The 18,467-nt window shown below is 43.0% G+C and overlaps 1 protein-coding gene across 2 annotated transcripts; it reads right to left on the bottom strand.

The window, feature by feature from the left end:
- Positions 1-320: 320 nt before the first annotated feature.
- On the bottom strand, positions 321-18,238 carry rnft1 (ring finger protein, transmembrane 1). Of its 2 annotated transcripts, XM_042338420.1 has the most exons (10): positions 18,041-18,084; positions 16,597-16,918; positions 14,164-14,635; positions 13,054-13,130; positions 9,980-10,080; positions 8,689-8,842; positions 5,722-5,880; positions 4,225-4,290; positions 3,425-3,526; positions 321-2,818 (listed from the first exon to the last, which is right to left on the bottom strand). In XM_042338420.1, exons 3-10 carry the CDS (start codon positions 14,570-14,572, stop codon positions 2,684-2,686), a joined length of 1,203 nt encoding a protein of 400 aa, XP_042194354.1. In that variant the 5' UTR covers positions 14,573-14,635; positions 16,597-16,918; positions 18,041-18,084; the 3' UTR covers positions 321-2,683. The 2 variants fall into 2 exon arrangements, with proteins under 2 accessions (XP_042194354.1, XP_042194353.1); XM_042338419.1 differs by lacking the exon at positions 16,597-16,918 and having other exon boundaries at positions 18,041-18,238.
- Positions 18,239-18,467: the final 229 nt, after the last annotated feature.

Genomic DNA, 18,467 nt, shown 5'->3' with positions numbered 1-18,467 from the left:
AGTCCGTACTGAAATCTTCAACCTTGAAAGTTGAAACAGAAACTGGCTGTGAAAAAGCAGAACAGAAGCGTGTGTGTGCTTTAGATCAACGGCAGCACGCCAGGCTTCTGGGCAACTGGCACAATTTCAAAGAATTTGCACAAATTAACCGTCACGTTTGATAACAACACTGATTACATGGCAAAGTCATTTGCTGCGTACAACGCTTTGAGATGTTTCAGTGTGATAAAGTGTTGTATCAAAAGCAGCTATTGAAGTTGGAGTGCGGAGTTCTCGACTGGAACGCCTGATGGCTGAAGAAGAGAAAATGGCAACCAAAATTAAAGGTAAGTAATTGGATAAATCATTTATTTTAAAAACAATTGGAAAATGACAGCATATTCATTTATTATTTTCCTTATCGGTTCTTGGTCTCCACACAAAAACAATTTGAAATCCATAACCATTGACATACTGTAATTAATGAATACTTATTGAAACCATCACAGGGTATCCCAGCTGATTCTTTCCCCCTCCCTCGAGGTGCATTGTAAACCATTATGATTATCACAACTGAGATTGGCTGACCACCCATGCGCAGGTCACCAAACAAGTCACACTTTACCAATTCCCGCCACCATTCTATTTTTTTGATATAAGACACTACTATTTATTGCATAATATCTTTAACCAAAGCCTTAATAACGTCACAAATCTAGTCCGTTTGTGCTATTGTGATCTGTAGTTAAAAAGAGAATTGCTTTTTTTCCTTTCTACAAGCCAATGAATTCAATGGCTGTTGAGAGGAGAGACACCAGGAGAGGAAGAAAAATAGAGAAAACCTTTCCACTCAGGTTAGTTGCTGTTTCAGAGCAGCGTTGACAAAGGCCTGAGAGAAGATCTTTTGCTCTCTTAGCTGTGGGAAAACAGCGGGATTTCACACCTTTAGCTGCAAGTTTTCAGAAATGTCATGCAAAAAAGGGTTAGTTCGCAAAAAGTGTAGAAGTATGTATGAGCATATAATCAATATGATAGTTCTAACAAAATGGTGTAGAACATCAGCATCTTACACCAGATAAATATGACCCTGATTCAATTCCTCACATAGTGGAGAAATGGCCTTTGTGTGAAGCACGGGATTTGTAGAATGAGGCAAAAGTAAAATTACTGTAATCGTGGGTTCAGGAAGTCTCTGCATCTTTTTCAAGTCTGGAAATTGTACAGATGAAGCCAAAGAGGTGGCAGAAATAAAAACGATACATTCATCAAATGCAACCATTTACTCCAACGACCAAATAACTGTTCAGAATAAATTCACAAAATCTTAACACATTTAATTACTAACTTCCACTTGTAACTCATTTCATTTGGATTATGCCCTCGTGCCCCTCCAAATTAAACCATTTAAAAATCAATGTCACAGAGGTAGAAATTGTTTGGGGGAATGGGAGTGAACAGTTCAGAATTATTCATGCTTGTATTGCTTATCCTTCTATACACAGGTGCCCATTTGACTTTCAACAACTACTAGTATCTTTCACATAGGGTAACAACTCAAATGCTTTGCTTATTGTGTGAAGACCTGAATTTTGTGAGGAGATAGAAGTACCCTCTTTGAACTTCGGGCAAACAAATCTCTTCCAACACATTTATAATTAGGCCTTTTCATAATCACAAGCAAGTTCCCAATGTAAAATTCGGTAGCTTTTGGTTTGAGTGAATAATTTTTACAATGAGAACAATAAATAATATTTTGATAAACATAAATATTTTACATTTTCATTCAAAAGACATGGATGGCTATCTGTGTGAATGTGAACTTCAACCTCTCAATTACTGCATTTTGTGTTAAGGAAGTGACACCTCCAGATTTTTTAGACTTTGTAATGGACACCACCTGTGATGTGCATCAACATAATTTCTAGACAGTCACGTTTACCACACCAAACACTGCAATACACAGATGGTCAGGTCAAATCGGGAGGAATTTTTCACACTATTTTTGGTAAACTGAGCAATACATTGCTGTAAAAATATTTAGTTTATCATAATTATTAATGTTTCCAACATAGGTGAAGAGAGACTTAATCTCCACCAATATAAACTGAACTACTATTTATGACTAATTTGTGCTTACTCTTAAACTGAAAGCGACTCCCAAGTGATTTGGCTTTTTTTTTGCTGATTTTATTCATCAAAGATCTGAATCCACTCTCTTTTTGTACTGATATTTTGCAATCGACTGATCATGTAAAGACTGATCCTAAAGAATCCAAAAGGTTGCATCTCTAAGCAGATGCACAGTTCAATAATAGTTTGTTTTAAACACTTTATTTTGAAGGGATTATTATCCCCAGAAAAGCAATCCACCAATACACTAACAACCGGGTTCTTGCTAGGTAAACAGAGGCATGTGGAGTAAGGAAACTTGCCCAACGTTTCACACTGCCTGGGAATCAAACCCAGGTCCTCGCTTGCGAGGCGAGTGCTCTAACCACTGAGCTACAGGACTCCACAATAACCACAAGTGTATTTTACAATGAAAACAGCAGACACATTGAATTAAAATATTCTGATCAAATCAAATGTCTCCGGTTCACAAAATAAAGCTTTTGAACAGTTTATTACTAAAGTATTTTTTTAAAAAACTTCAATCTTCTTCTGTATTAAAGTCCGTTCTATCCCACTGCTTTCCAGAAGCTGGTCAGTAAACCTGTAAATGTGTGGAGGTTGCTCCATCTCGCCAAGGCTGAACATGGTCCAAGATGACAGTCCGACATAGGGGACAGGTTTTCTCTCGATTAAACCAGAGCGAGATGCACTCCTCACAGAATATGTGCTGTAGGACAGACAGAACAGAAGGAATTCATAAACGTTCTCTTAAATATCCTGGTCTATATTTTTGATCGGATATAGCAGTAATCTACTCGGATAGTACCAGGGATGAAGGGGATGAGTTACGAGGATAGGCTGACCAATTTGGGCCTATATTCTCTAGAATATAGAAGAATTAGAGGCGATCTTATAAGATCATCAAAGGGCATGATAGAGTAGATAGTGGGAGATTGTTTCCCCTGGTTGGAGATACTAAAACCAGGGATCACAACCTTAAAATCAGAGGCCAACCCTTTCGGACTGAGTTGAGGAAGAACTTCTTCACTCAAAGGGCGGTGAATGTATGAAACTCACTACCCCAAAAGGCTGTTGACGCTCAGTCCTTGAACATATTCAAGACTGAGATAGATTTCTTATTTCAAAAGGGATTAAGGGATATGGGGATAAGGCAGGGTCAGGTTATTAGCTGGAGTTAGAAGATCAGCCATGATTGAATGGCGGGGCAGGCTCAAAGGGCCGAATAGCCTACTTCTGCTCCTGTTGTTATATGTCATTTTTTTAAAACAAAAGCATGTTCCAGAGTCAGTTATTTTATCTCCTGAACATTTACCTGACAGGTTAGGAGAACGGGTTCTCTAAACTCTGCCTGGCAGATTGGACAAATCTCACCAGCGTCACTGCATTGGTGCTGACTGGCTGCTATCCCATAGAGCTGCAAAACAAAGTTCATAAAGTTAACATAGCATGTCAAAAAGTCACAGGATAAATGAAATTGGGTTAAATAAAAGACAGAGACTGAATGCACCACCTGGTGACATCCTGAGCCATATGAACAAAGCAAAATTCAGGCTCAATCCCTTGTCTTTGCTGATCTCAACCAGTGTGGTGGAAGGCAGTGCTATGATTATGATTCAGTGCTGCAGCTTGGGTTAGGGCAGGGGTGAGGAAATCAGCCCAACTCAACTGGATGTGTTAATGTGCTTGTGTATGAAATTTAACGACAGTATTCATTACAAGGATAAGTGGAGATATTAAGTGATCACTGATTTCAGTTCCATGGAGAAAAACCAAAGGCTTTGGATGCATATCCTCCAGTCACACATACAAAATACTTCAAGGCTCGGAGTGATTATTGCTTGTTCACCTCCTTCAGATTTCGCCAGGCAGAGTTAATGGCAATATAAATTGCACATGTCTGTTGGAAGGAATATGCTCGATGCACACCATTGGCTGCTTTCAGTTCCATATTTTGTTTAACATTCTTATTGGTGACTTTCTGGTATGGAGAATAACGGTGCAGTAACCCAAACTGGTCACAAGGTGACAACACCCCAAACACAACACCCAGCAACAGTTATCTGAAAATCTAAGAGCAGGGAATCTAGAGAGCAGTTCGCTGTATTTTCCCACCTGCTTATGGAAAAAACTTTGTAGAGCGCTCCTGAATCTGCTCCACTGTCCATACACCTCGAGGAGCTGAGGATGAAAAACAAGAGGTAAATTGTTTAAGGTAAACAACTCCTAACTTACATTTTATGAGATTCCTTCAGAGTGCGAGTAAGACTCATTCATTATTTCTCGATGCAAAGCCTCGAAAACATTTTAAAGAAAACAGAAAGCTGACAGCTGCCGAGTTGAAAGGTACCGTTTTCCCATCTTTCATTAAGAGGAAAGAAAACATGTCAGGAAAACTCCCTAATTTTTGATCTATATAAATGACCTGGACTTGGATATAGGGAGTACAGTTTCCAAGTTTGCAGATGATACTGAGCTAAGAAAAGTAGTAAACAGTGAGGAGGATAGTAGCAGACTGCAAGAGGACATAGACAGACTGGTAAAATGGGCCGACACGTGACAGATAAAGTTTAATGTGGAGAAATGTGAAGTGATGGATTTTGTGAGGAAGAATGAGGAGAGGCAATATAAACTGATGGTACAATCTTAAAGGGGGTGAAGGAACAGAGAGACCTGGGGTTCATATAAGGAAATCTGTGAAGATGGCAGGACAGGTAGATAAAGCTGTTAAAAAAGCATATGGTATACAAGGCTTTATAAATAGGGGCACAGAATAAAAAAAGTCAGGAAGTTATGATGAACCTTTATATAAAACACTGGTTACAAAACACATAAAACACAGCTGGAGACTGTGTTCAGTTCTGGGCTCCACACTTTAGGAAGGATGTCAAGGCCTTGGAGATGGTGCAGAGGAGATTTATCAGGATGGTATCAGGAATAAAGGACTTCAGTTATCAGGAGAAGTTGGAGAAGCCAGCATTATTCTCCTTGGAGTAGAAAAGGTTAAGAGGAGACAACATAGAATTTTTAAAATTATGAGGGGATTCGATAGGGTGAACAAGGAGAAACTATATCCACTGGCGGTGGGTTGGTAACCCGAGGACACCAATTTTAAAATAGTTGTTAAAAGAAATAGAGGAGGTGAGGAGAATTTTTTTCACACAGCAAGTTGTTTGGATCTGGAATGCAATGCCTGAACGGCTGGTGGAAGCCGATTCAATAACAACTTTTAAGAGAGAAATAGATAATTATTTGGGGAGGACAAGTTTGCAGGGTTATGGGGAGAGAGCGGGGGAGTGGGATTGATTTGGATAGCTATTTTCAAAGAGCCGTCACAGACACGATGGGCCAAAGGGCCTCCTACTGTACTGTATAATTCTATGATTCTAATTCTGGCTGTTTGTTCAAAGTGTCAGGCAAATTGTGAAACTACCTTTTAAGTCAGTGCATCCGACATTCATTTATGCAATAATACAGTACAACTGACAAACTCCCTTCCACCCCCTGCCAAAACTTTAAAAAACTAATTTGCTCACACTTATTCTTTGCCCATAAGCACCAAAGTAGTCCACTTAATACAGCACCAGATACTGTACTGCATTTTGTACTTACCTTGAGTATGAGGTAGAACAAGCTTAGCAGTATGCCGAGTGTCCAGATCATAAACCCTTCGGATTCTTTATTGCCAATCAGGTATCGGAACCAAACTGGCAAAGGCATGAAGGAACGGTGAAATTGGCTCACTTCTTCAATGATCATGTACCACTGACCCTTTATTTACAAAAAAACAATTAATAAAGTTTTCTCTTTAAAAAAAATCAAGTTTGGTATTTGAAAAGGAAAAATTTGCAAGGACATGCGGAAAGAGCGGGGGAGTAGGACTGACTGCAGATCTCTTCCAAAGAGCCAGCAAAGGCACGATGGGCCTCCTTCTGTGCTGTAACATTCTATGAAGTTATTGAAGGCATGTTACGTCTGTCAGAATTATCAGACATCGGGAAGATTCATTCACCACCCTGCAGTCTGTTAAGAGTATATTTAGTACACGTCTGGAATGCAGCACAAGGAGACCGAATAATGGGCGCTGGGAGAAATTTCAAAATGTCAAGTCACCAGCATGGGGCGCTAGGAGTTCAGAGGAGAAGCTGCCAAACGGCCTTTAATGCTCAACGTAAAAGGAAAAAGGGACCGTCCTGTGCTGCCAAACAGATTCAAATAACATCACACTGAAAGAAAAAAAAACTACAAAACGCAAAACCGTTTCAAATGAGCTCAATCAATCACAAATCTTATCAAACCAAATTCTTATAAAATTCTACAGGCCGGGCATTTGAGCATAGGAGGAGGTGTGGCACTGTTATCTAATTATTCTTCCATGATCCACGACACATGAACATATCAGGGATCACCATTAAAAACCAAGATTCCTGGCTGATTTTCCTCTGTTGCCCATGATATCAGCTAGTTTTCGAATTCAAGATCCTCATCCTCACCTACAAGGCCATTCACGGCCTCGCTCCCTCCTATCTCTCCGACCTACTATCCCCCTACTTACCTGCCCGTACCCTCCGTTCCTCTGGCTCCGGTCTGCTCCACATCCCCCACCCCAACCGCCCTACCATCGGTGGCCGGGCCTTCAGCCCCGAGGCTCTGGAACTCCATCCCCCGACTCTCTACCCCCTCCTCGCTCCCTCCCTTCCCTCCCCTCACCCTGACCATTTCTCCCCTCCCTTCCCTCCCCTCACCCTGACCATTTCCCCCACTGCTCGGGTCCTGACCCAACTGTGCAGCGCCTTAAGACATTCTCCTGACGTGAAAGGCGTTCAATAAATGGAATCTTGTTGTTGTTGTAGTTCAACACACAACAGAGACTGAACCTGGGTCACTCCTGTTCTGTACTATTCACAACTACACCATGTGGCACAATTATCCACAGGACCCACAGCCCTTTATCAAGAATGTGCTCTGGATTTCAAGATGATTGGGAGAGAAATACCAGATTTACTAAACTTGAGTAAGCCAATTCATTATCAAGATTTATTCAGCTACACACACGTACTCACTGCACTTTACAGAAAGCTCTGAAGCACTTTCGACATGATAAGTTGCAAAGATTATTATTCATTTTACCTGTATATAATCAAATACATTTAGCAGCCAACTCCCCTGCAAGTTACTACAGCTGGGAGTATGCAAAGTGCTTCTCTCTCCTCTGAAGGTTACGGCCACGCAACGGAACATGAATATCAAGCTTAGCTGCAACATGAATAATATTAGGAATAACCTAACAAAGTCTTTTGGGAGCATAGTCACTCAATAAAGAGCTGGTGTGTGCTTGATCTTGAACGTTGTTCTAATGGATTTCCCTTATTGACAATGACATTGCAATCCTCCCCCCCGACCCCAAACAGAATCTGGTTTAAATGAATTGTGAAGTCACTGTGAGATCATCACAATGACCTGGTGGTTGTGACTCAACTACACGAGATACAGGTGAAGTTACCCTTTCGATACAATACAAAATTACATTTGTAGAGTGCCTTTCACGTCGGGAGGACATCCCAAGGCCCTGGACATTCAGGGATTTGGACCTGAGCTGGGGGGTTGGGATCAGGGAGGGTAGGAGGGTGACTGAAGGCACGGTCGAAGAGGAGGATCTTGATACAACAAATTTGACCAAATACTGATCAAGTGTTGCATTGGGTAAGTGCGTGGGATATCTTGTGTAATTGAGTGCTTGACAGGTGTTCCATTTCTGCCATTGGTATAAAAACAAATTTAAAAACTTTAAAGTCAGTAAATCAGTCTTAATGTCAAATATTAACTTGCATTAAATTGATGTGTGACGTGAAGAGATGTCACGAAAACACATCAAAAATAATGGTAATGGAATGGCACTGTAACATTTATTCAATGGAGTGTACCTTTCCAGCAAAGTCACTAAATAGCCTTCCTGGATATAAATAATCGCAGCAATTGATATGGCATCTTTCATGTAGGAAGCATATCTCAAACAGCTTCACAGGATGTACCGTAAAGTGGAGTGAAAGTGTATTTTGTAGGCAAACGCAGCTGCCAATTCGACCTACAAACAGCCATGAGGTGAAGGCTCAATTTTATTTGGGGATTGTTCTATTAAATGTTTTTGTTCTTCCCTATCCCAGAGCAGGGACACTGTTGTAATACTCACACTGCTGCCCCAACTGATCAGCTAACTCTGCAATGACTGGTAATCGAACCTGGGACCTTGCAGGTCTGTGTATTTAGTTTCACACTGGGGAGTAGTTTCACTTTGAGATCATGCTCGCATCCAAATTTTAGTGTTGATATAAGCACGACTAAAGTAAAGGAGGACTGTTCCCTGCAACAGTGAAGGAAACTTGAAGAGGTAATAAAAATATCAAAATTCAAAGTTTTTTTGCTCTCCGCACGACGTCACTCGAACCGTTTGAAATTACAAGCTAAAATACACCCGTGGGAGAAATTAGAAACCTCAACCAACTTGCCTCACAGGCTTCCATGTGAAAATTAAGAAGAAAATACAAATCCATATTTCGAGGATCAAACTTAAAAACTTACCCGAGATTTGAATGACATCAGAGGTAAAGGCACCAGGAGAACAAGGCACTTGAACCCCAAACAAACAAACTTCAATATGAAGTCTGCGATTCCCACGATCCACAACGCGTCCCAAAATCCAATGGGATCAACATTAGGAGGCAGAAAGATCAAGCTGTGAAGGGAAGATCAACCTGTTAACAAGTTTTGTTTTCAAAATCAGTTAAACACACAAGTCTTTTCTGGAATCTTATTCCACAAACTATCTGCTAGTTTCCTCTGAGTTCCAGATTCTCTTCGCCGGTGTCTCCAGCTCCACCATGCACAGGATCCAGCTGATCCAAAACTCCACTGCTCACATACTCACTAAACTCCTCACCCCCATCATTGTGGAGTCCTGTAGCTCAGTGGTTAGAGCACTCGCTTTGCAAGTGAGAGACCTGAGTTCAATTCCAGGCAGAGGGCGAAACCTTGGGCAAGTTTCCTTACTCCACACAGAGCCTAATAATAATCCCTCAAAAACCAAAAACAATAATAAATTGGTCATTTTCAATCCACGACCGTTTGTGGGACATTGCTGTGCACAATTGGCTGCCGCGTTTGCCCACAAATATACAGTCAATTCACTTTACAGTATATTCTGTGAAGCGCTTTGGGACGTCCTCCCGACGTGAAAAGCGCTATATCAAATGCAAGGATTATTATTATTATTTCAAATCCCTTCAAGCCCTGGCACCTCCCTAGCTCCCCGACCTGCTACCCACAGCCGCTGCTCACCTGGCTCCAGCCTTCTGTATATCCCTCATGCCCTCCATTCCACCCTGGGTGGCCGCACTTTCAGCCACTACGCCCTGAAACTCTGGAACACTCTCTCTCTATCCCTTGCCTTGTCCCTACCTTCCCCATCTTCAACAACAACAACAAAATGACATTTATAGAGCGCCTTTCACGTTGGAAGGACGTCCCAAGGCGCAGGACAGTCGGGGGTCAGGACCCGAGCATGGGGGAGGGTTGGGGTAGGGGAATGACAGGGAGGTGGGAGGGCAACTGAAGGCATGATCGAAGAGGAGGATCTTGAGACCGGCCTTGAAGGAAGGAAGGGAGGAAGCGAGGGGAAGGGACCGTGGGATGGAGGTCGCGACTGAAAACCTTCCTATTCGACTGTACCTACGGTCACCTCCCCCCGGCTCGGCGTCGTGCTCCGCCACTGTCAAATGCCCAGGGGCGCTACCCTGTGTGAGGGGCGCGACGTAAGTGCAAGTTTTTGTTGTTTTAATCTTGTTTTTGTTATATTGAACACACACACACATACCTGTAGTAAAGTGATTGTGACTGGAAAGTGTCGTAGAGGAGAAGGGAAGATCCTGTTAAAAATCCCAGCAACCAAGCACACTGCAATAATGAGCGACGCTCCTATAAATATAGAAAATGGAAAATCATGCACTTTCTCGCAGCCCAAATCCATTTAGTCAAAGCTGCTTAAGCCGGACACAGGGACGCTGGCTGTTTTGTCCGGCTTAAGCGGCGTCTGAGCTTAACCAAAATTCCCTTACCTCTTCCCACCCAGCAGAGGAGCAGCGCAGGCCCCTCCTCCCATTGGATGGGAAGGGGACCAATTAGCAGAGGCTCCAAGGTGATTGACAGTCTGAAGTCACTTGTGAATGGACCCAGTCACCATTCCCATTCCCTCCCTTGTTCTTCTGCCCCCCCCCCGTCACTGATTGACAGCTCGAATCCGTTCGTGGATGGCTGGAGTCCTCGGTCAATCGATCGGAATTTGATTCCTCCCATCTCCATCCCGGAGCCACATTTGGCTGAATGGAGCTGCGAGTGAGTTGATGGGAGGGCCGACCAGTGCGGCATTAAGTCAGGATTAACTGGAATGGATTCAATGACCTTATTATTTTTTTTTGAAGGGATTATTACCCACGGAAATCCAATTCTGCCAATTGACAAACAACCGGGTCCCTACTTACTGCTAGGTAAACAGAGGTGTAAAGAAACTTGCCCAATGTTTCGTCCAGCCCGGAAATTGAACCCGGGTCCTCTCATTTGCGAGGCTAGTGCTCTAACCACTGAGCTACAGGACTCCATGATGGATCTCAAGACAGATTTTCAAGTTAGGGAGAGGGCCAGGTGGAGGGACTCGTGGCTGAAAACTCACCTACCGTTGATGGGCCAGATCAGGTGGGAGACATGAAGCCGGCTTTGCTGCGCGGAGGAGGGAGCCAGAACAGTTGGGTTGCAGGTCGTAGAGGTTGGGGTGGAGTGAGGCAGTTGAGGTATGTCACACTCGCCCCATTTATTTTCTATGCCTGTCTGTTGTTTATATATATTGAATATATTTCATATATTCACTTTAAATATTTTTTTATATATTTAACGTTTTTGATATTTATGGTACCATCAAGTCTGACTCTCGCGTTGATTGCAACAATTTGGTAGAGTAACTGAATATCTATAATCTGCATAAATGGATAGGAGGGTGTATTGTTTTCCTATACGGTCACTTAAAGGATGATTTTGATTGGACCATAAGAAAGACTTGATGTAATTGGTGCTATACAACTACCATTAGGTACCCTGATTCGGAGAAGGGCTCAATGCCCATAAAAGAACGAGCGCCACGTCCTCGTGGTCGCTATTTTTCTACCTGATGACAACAAAGGTACATGCTCTGACTATTGATGAGTAGTAGTTGGTTCTTCGTGCACGTTTACATTAATTTTAATGGCTGCTAGCATGTCTAGTTTAAATGTGATTTATGTTTGTTAACTCATAGTTGTTTTTGTTGATATTTATCGTGTCGTTTAAGATTTAATGCCGAATGTTGTGGATTTCATCAAAGCTACAATAACATTCTGTTGAGCTAACTTAATTGTGCTTTAACTCGAGCTTTCTGTATAAATCAAAGAAGACCGAACTGGAGAACACCACTGAGGATACAATAAATCATATTATTAATACTATCCTCTGCACTTGTTTTCACACCCTATAATCTACAAACAGGTTCAGCCTATGTCACAGAGGTGTAAAATAAACCTCTGATTGACTGAAGCTTCAATTTGCTTTAATTTAAATAGCAATTGGTAGTACCTGTCATTGTGAAAGAACTTATTAGTCAAATTACACCAAGTTATAGGAACTTGCATTCATTAGTGAGGATTGAACAGTACACTCTGCGAGGGAGAGCAAGCTATAATGTGGGTGTACATTTACGGGTGATAGAACTGTCTCAGGTAACTGAAAGTGAGGATGAAGCCACTGTACTTAAAATTTTGGTGCAAAAACGGTTGTCAGATTTTACCATAAGAAATTTCACCAACAAAATAGTCAATTTGCTTTGCAGTGCATTCTATGAAGCGCTTTGAGACGTCTCGAAGACGTGATAAGGCGCTATATCAAATGCAAGGATTATTAGTATGATGGGGTGGTTTGATCGGACTAGCCTAGTCTTTAGCTTGTGTTCCATTATTAACAACGGTGGCAATGAACAAACTCCAGACAGTTACCCTGAAGACAGAATGTGTAAAAGTCGCAGTGACAATTCCTTCCTAGTCTGTGCCTGGGCATACTATAATTGGGGTAGTTAGGAACCGTGGGATATGGAGAGCAAAATATTCCGGGTTCTCGTTCCTCACATGTCTTGGTTCACACATGAATATTAGGCGCTTTATCATATGCAAGGATTATTATTATTATTATCCACTTGGGTATTGAACTGGAGAACACCACTGAGGAAACAATTAGTCATAATATTAATACTATCCTCTGCACTTGTTTTCACACCCTATAATCTAAAATCAGGATTTTGTCATACAGCAAAAGCATAGGTATGAAAAATCTAATTCATGCACCAACAATTATGCATCAGTTTAAAACTGTGGAGTCATCCCCAAATGAGAATTCCAGCTCCAATCATATAAATGTCAGCTCAGTTGGTAGCACTCTCACCTCCAAATCAGAAGGTTGTGGATTCAGGTCTTTGAATTCTAGACTGACGTTCCAATGCGTGGCAAGGTGGGAGGCTGTATTGTTGGAGATCCTATCCTTCAGATGAGACATTAAATTGAGGTCCAAAACTGCCTATTCAGATGGATATCAAAGATTCCATGGTAGTATTTAAAAGAGAAAGGAATTTTTCCACTGCCTGACAAACAATCTCTGAAATAAAATTGGTCTTTCGCTTTGTGGTTGTAAAAGGGACATTGTTTTGGACACATTGGCTGCCACATTTGCCTACAAACTACGGTCACTACACTTTGCAGTATATCATGTGAAGCATTTGGAGATGTCCTCCCAGCATGAAAGGTGACATATCAAAAGCAATGATTATTTATTATGCAATAATACAATCGGTACAGAAAGTAATTTCAATAAACCTACCTGCAGGAAGACCTGATTTATAATAGCCCTGTTTGCATAAAGAAATGTTACACACAGTCCACCGCCAACTGCAATACCTAAAACACAGTGAACAAATTAATCAACTACAACAGTATCTTATTTAAAATCCCCAAAAATATTTTACATAACTGCAGTGAAATCCTAAACACTGTAAAATGGAGATTATACCAATATACTGTTTTTTTTTGTGGTCTTATGCTTTAGAACTGTGGTGATATATATCTGGAGAGATTACGGATTTGTATCCAAGATACATGCTTCGATAAGTCATTTAAATTTTATGTGACTTAGATACAATTAATTCAACAATAACAACTCGCATTTATATAATGTCCTTCACACAGTGAGAAGTGACTCAGTGCACTTAACAGTGGCAGAGCTGGTTGCTGAGCCAGGGAGGAAAGGTGACCGTAGATATGGTCAAAGAGAAAGGTTTTCAGGTGTGACCTTGCCCGTCCGTGCAAGGCAGAGAGTATTGCCAGTAATTGACAAAAATCCTAACACATCCCAATTGGAGTAATCCCGCCCCACTGATAGCAGCTAACTCAAGACAGGCCAGGATTCAACCTTGCAACATTCCTCATCTGTTTGGCTTATTACTATATTGACCCACCAGGGAGTCTCTGTTATTTTGTTTTGAGGACGAATGGCCACAATTATATATATATATAATTGTGCTATATATAACATGTATATTAAAAATCTCAATTGTATATAATGCAGAATTAATGCAGACACTTTGAATGAGTAAACCCATGCTGAATATGGCTGTATGTGAGACATTGCTGTGTGCAAACTGGCTGCCTTGGTTCGCCCACTTTACAATTCATCCTGTGAAGCACTTTGAGAAGTCTCGTTGACGTGACAGGGCACTTATATCATATGCAAGGATTACTATTATTAGTAGTAATAGGATGGCAGGAGCAAAGAATGAGTTGCTGTAAAGTAATATGTTGAGGCCAGTTTGGAATGACTAGCCGGGGGAACTAATTAAAGTCTTCATTCGGCCAGAAATCATTGCGTTTTTACAACTAAAAAAGATTTCAGAATATCTAATCCTTCAAAAAAAAACACAGAAGCACTTCGTACCGAGTGAATGCTGAAACACCAGTTTGGTGCAAAGTATAAGAATGTACGGCAAACTCTTCTGAAGCCACCGAAGGATGTACCGAAGTTCTGAGAAAGAGTTTCTAGGTTCCCCGTCTTCTGGTTCAGGTCTTTCTCCAGCAGGGCCTTCTCTGGAGTGAGAGTGAGAATGAGAGTGAGAGTGAGAATGTGAATGAGAAGAGTTTGAGCGTGCGCCACCTGACCCACGTCTATTGCTTGGCTCTTCAGATGCATCCATCTGAATTTGAACCTCTCCTTCCTTGGAACATTGTGGTCTGTAGTCAGGAGTCCCAACTGGGTGTAGCATTGCACTTTCTCCAATAGATCCATTTAGTGCCAGAGAATGTTGCTGGCTAGTCCCCGAGTGCATTTCAGCAAATTCCTTCTGCATTTCAGATCCTCGCGCCTGATAACTGGTCTGTGCAGTGATCCAGAGATCTGCTTTGAAAGCTGCCTGTAAATTAAAAACCAAAACAATGCGTTAATTCCAACACTGAAATTGGTTTTAATATTTGTCGTTTGATGCTGTTTTGTTAATGGAAAAACTTAAACTGGACGGTCAACCAAACATGTTGCGAAGGGACACCAATGTAAATAATAATAATCCTTACATTTGATATAGCACTTTATCACATCATTGAGACATCTGAAAGCGCTTCACAGGATATACTGTAATGGAGTGTATTTTGTGGGCGAAACACTGCAGCTAATAGTGCACAGCAGTGTCCCACAAACCGCCATGGACTGAGCGACCAATTTTATTTGGGGGATTGTTGTCCAGGATGCTGGGAGAGAGAAACTCCCTTCTCTTTTCGAAAAGTGCCATGGGATCTTTAACGTCCACCTGAACCATCAGATGGGACTTAGCGTCACATCCAAAGGATGGCATGGAATGCATAAGGCAAACTGAGAATAATAAAGAAACTAAGATCAAAATGGAAATTGCCCTGTGAAAAGGGAATTTAGGGTTCTGTGGGACAATGCTGTGCTTAAATTGTTTTCTGCATTTGCTAACAAAAAAGTCACTGCATTTTACATTATATTCTGATATGTGCATTGGGACACCTTCCCGAAATGAAAGGCGCTATACCAAATGTTAGTATTATTATTATTTTAAAAAATAGAAGGAAAATTGTTTTTACTCAAGTGGACAGATTTTGGAATAATCTACCAAATAAAATAATTGGGATACAAAAAATGGGGTTATTTATAACCCATGTTGGGAGAAAATATGTGAAGGGTAAGTTTTTTTTAATAATTGTGACATTCCTTATGACTTAATTTGCTCACCAGGAAGTCATTTTAACTTTAAACAGACAAGAGAGTCTCTAAGAATAAGGAGACAATAACTTGAAAACAAGTGTGAGAACTTTGCAGTCTACAGATGGAGGACTAAACACACAAATGTTACCTGCAAACTCAGCCCTAACCCCCAAAAGTTATTTTGCTGTATAGCTTCCTCGAAAGCAAGTGAAATCTTCCAGCTTTGTAAACCAACAAAAGATTGTTATACGCTTCGCCAAAGAATGATCAGTTTATTAATCTAACTTTATTTAAAAAAAAGCAACATCAAAATACATTTAAATTTTATTATTGATGATTCTGTATACAGTTGAGCCCAGTTTTCCTTCCCATAACCCACCCTTTGCTTGGCTTCTCCCCACAGCAGATGGAAATGCTGCCTTTCCATTTTTCTCTATAATGCATTTAAGCATCAGATTTCTGTCCTATGATTAGCCCAATGCACTTTATTGGAGGTATTCCTCAATAAAAGCTTGTCAGCCTTCCCAACTCTTCCCTCCACAAGCTGCAGATCATTCAGAACTCTGCAGCTCGTGTTCTCTCCTGCACCAGGCTCCGTTATCCCAACACCCCCACCATCGCCCAGTTCCACTGGCTTCCTATCCTTCAGAAGATCGAGTTCAAAATTCTCATCCCCACCTTCTAGGCCCTCCACGGCCTTGCCCCCTCCTACCTCTCCAACCTGCTAACCCCTTATCAACCTGTCACTCAGCATGTCTACTCCATGGCCCCCGCCCGGCCCACCTCATCATTGGCAGTCAGGCCTTCAGCCTCTCTTCCCCCACCCTCTGGAAATCCATCCTACTTTCTCTTCGCTTCGCTCCCTTGCCTCCTGCAAGCCACGTCTTAAGACCCTCCTCTTCGACTAGTACCTTCGGCCAACCTCCTAGCCCCACCCTCCCACCTCCCTGATCCCAACGCTCCCCCCCTCCCACCTCCACTCGGGTCTTTATCCCTGTCTGATCAGTGCCTTGGGACGTCCTCCAAATGTGAAAAGCGCTCACAAATATAATTTTCTACTGTAACCAGCCCTCGCCCCCCCCCCATGTTAATTTGAGTCTCACCCTCTTCCCCCCCTTATTAACTTGAGTTTCTCCCTTCACCCCACCTTACCCACTTGGCCGCAGAAGGAAAAGGGTTTTACCCTTCCTCTTAAGGTTTCTGCTAGCATGCAGTTCCGTGGGGCCAGCAGCTCTGTGTTCGCTCATTCAATCAATCAGCCATTATTCAGGGTGTTTGACCGTGGAAGGGCAGACACATGACCATCAGAGATCAGCCATTTAACACCCTGACAGGTACACTTTGCAGAAGAGGTCACTCAATAGCAATCAGGAATGGGAATCCCGTTTGACATGGCAGCCATTAATCTATAAAGATTAATTACAGCTGAACCAAATCCTCTGTCCTCATCCGACATCTGCGTATGTGCATTTTCCTGCAGAGGTTGAAATGAAATGTGCACAAAATGTAAAGGGAAAAGTAGACAAACATTTGAGGCCCAAAATGCCACCTAAGGCTTCCCCCAATTCTACATGACCGTGAAGAGCAAGGAAAAAAAGTGTGTGGAATTTCGGGCCACGGCTCATTATGGTGCTGTGACAAGAAGTTACATTAGCTGAAGTGTCCAATTGTCCTGAACCAGCCCCGACTTCATCGAAGTTGAGTCGTGAGACAGAAATAAATAAAAACTAAACAGAGTATGTTGTAAACAGGAAAGATCGTTTTACAAGGGCATTGTGCGCCTTGTTAACAGTTTAAGAATTGTGGAGTCCTGTAGCTCAGTGGTTAGAGCACTCGCTTTGCAAGCGAGAGACCTGAGTTCAACAACAGATCCCACAATAAAAGTAAATGGGGACTGTTTTCGCTTCCCAAACAAAAGTGGGGATTGCGTTTATTTCAGAGCGAAGGGCTGAGGATACATTAAAATAAAGCACATGTTGTATATATCCCCCCCCACCCCACACCGCCCTCCCCTATATTTTTCTCTCTCGACAACAACAACAACTTGCATTTATATAGCGCCCTTCACATGGGGCAGTGTCTCATAGTTCTATCTCTTTCTCCCCCCCCACTTCCTCCCTCTCCCCCACCCCCTCCCCCACTTTCTCTTTCTCTCTCCCTCCCCCTCCTCTCTCCCCCCCACCCCCTTCCTCCCTCTCCCCCCCACTTCCTCCCTCTCCCCACCCCCTCCCCCACTTTCTCTCTCTCCCCCACTTTCTCTTTCTCTCTCCCCCCCCCCCTTCCTCCCTCTCCCCCCCACTTCCTCCCTCTCCCCCACCCCCTCCCCCACCCCCACTTTCTCTCTCTCCCCCACTTTCTCTTTCTCTCTCCCCCCTCCTCTCTCCCCCCCACCCCCCTTCCTCCCTCTCGCCCCCCACTTCCTCCCTCTCCCCCACCCCCTCCCCCTTACTAAACCAGGGTGCGGGTCAGTGCCAGTCAAAGGAAACCATGGCAACTGGGCAGTCAGAGTGCAGGTGATTGTGAAGCCCCCGCTCAGCCCCGCTGTGGGGGGGGTTACAGGGCAGTGCAGTGACTGTTAAGCCGCGGCCGGGCCTACCTGGTCCTGTGAGCCCGGGCCTTTCCCGGCGGCGGGGCCCGGCGGCGCTGCTCCTCTTTCCGGCCATCTCACAATCGGCCCGGCCCCCCCCCACCGTGGCCGCAGCCTCTCCCCCACCCCCGGGATTTGGGTCCAAAACGATGTGAAAAGAAAACGAGTCATAAAAAGGAGTCGACTTCAGGCCGTTTCGGTTCCCCGCCTCACGTCGTGACGTCACGGCACGTCACGTCAGGCCGGCGCGATGACGTAGGGCCGTTACCATGGCTCCCGGGTTCAGCCGCGGCCGACAGGGAAAGGTGGGATTTTTTTTCTCGCGCTCTTTTATAAGTCGTACAAACTTGCCTAAGTCGTACCTCTGCCCCACCCCCCCCCCACCCCCATCCACCTCGAGAGTTGACACCATTGTTTGTATTCAAGAGTTCACGCT

This window comes from Callorhinchus milii, unplaced genomic scaffold (genome assembly GCF_018977255.1).
Source record: "Callorhinchus milii isolate IMCB2004 unplaced genomic scaffold, IMCB_Cmil_1.0 Scaffold10, whole genome shotgun sequence".
Taxonomy (NCBI): Eukaryota; Metazoa; Chordata; class Chondrichthyes; order Chimaeriformes; family Callorhinchidae; genus Callorhinchus; species Callorhinchus milii.
This window is presented reverse-complemented; position numbering and strand designations above follow the sequence as displayed.

Excerpts from the sequence above, each read along its gene's own strand:
- rnft1 (XM_042338419.1), bottom strand. The coding sequence starts at position 18,202 with ATGACTCGTTTTCTTTTCACATCGTTTTGGACCCAAATCCCGGGGGTG. Across the intron at positions 8,843-9,979 it reads TCACAATCACTTTACTACAG|CTTGATCTTTCTGCCTCCTA; the intron begins GTATGTGTGTGT and ends TTCCCTTCACAG. Across the intron at positions 3,527-4,224 it reads AAAGTTTTTTCCATAAGCAG|CTCTATGGGATAGCAGCCAG; the intron begins GTGGGAAAATAC and ends TTTGTTTTGCAG.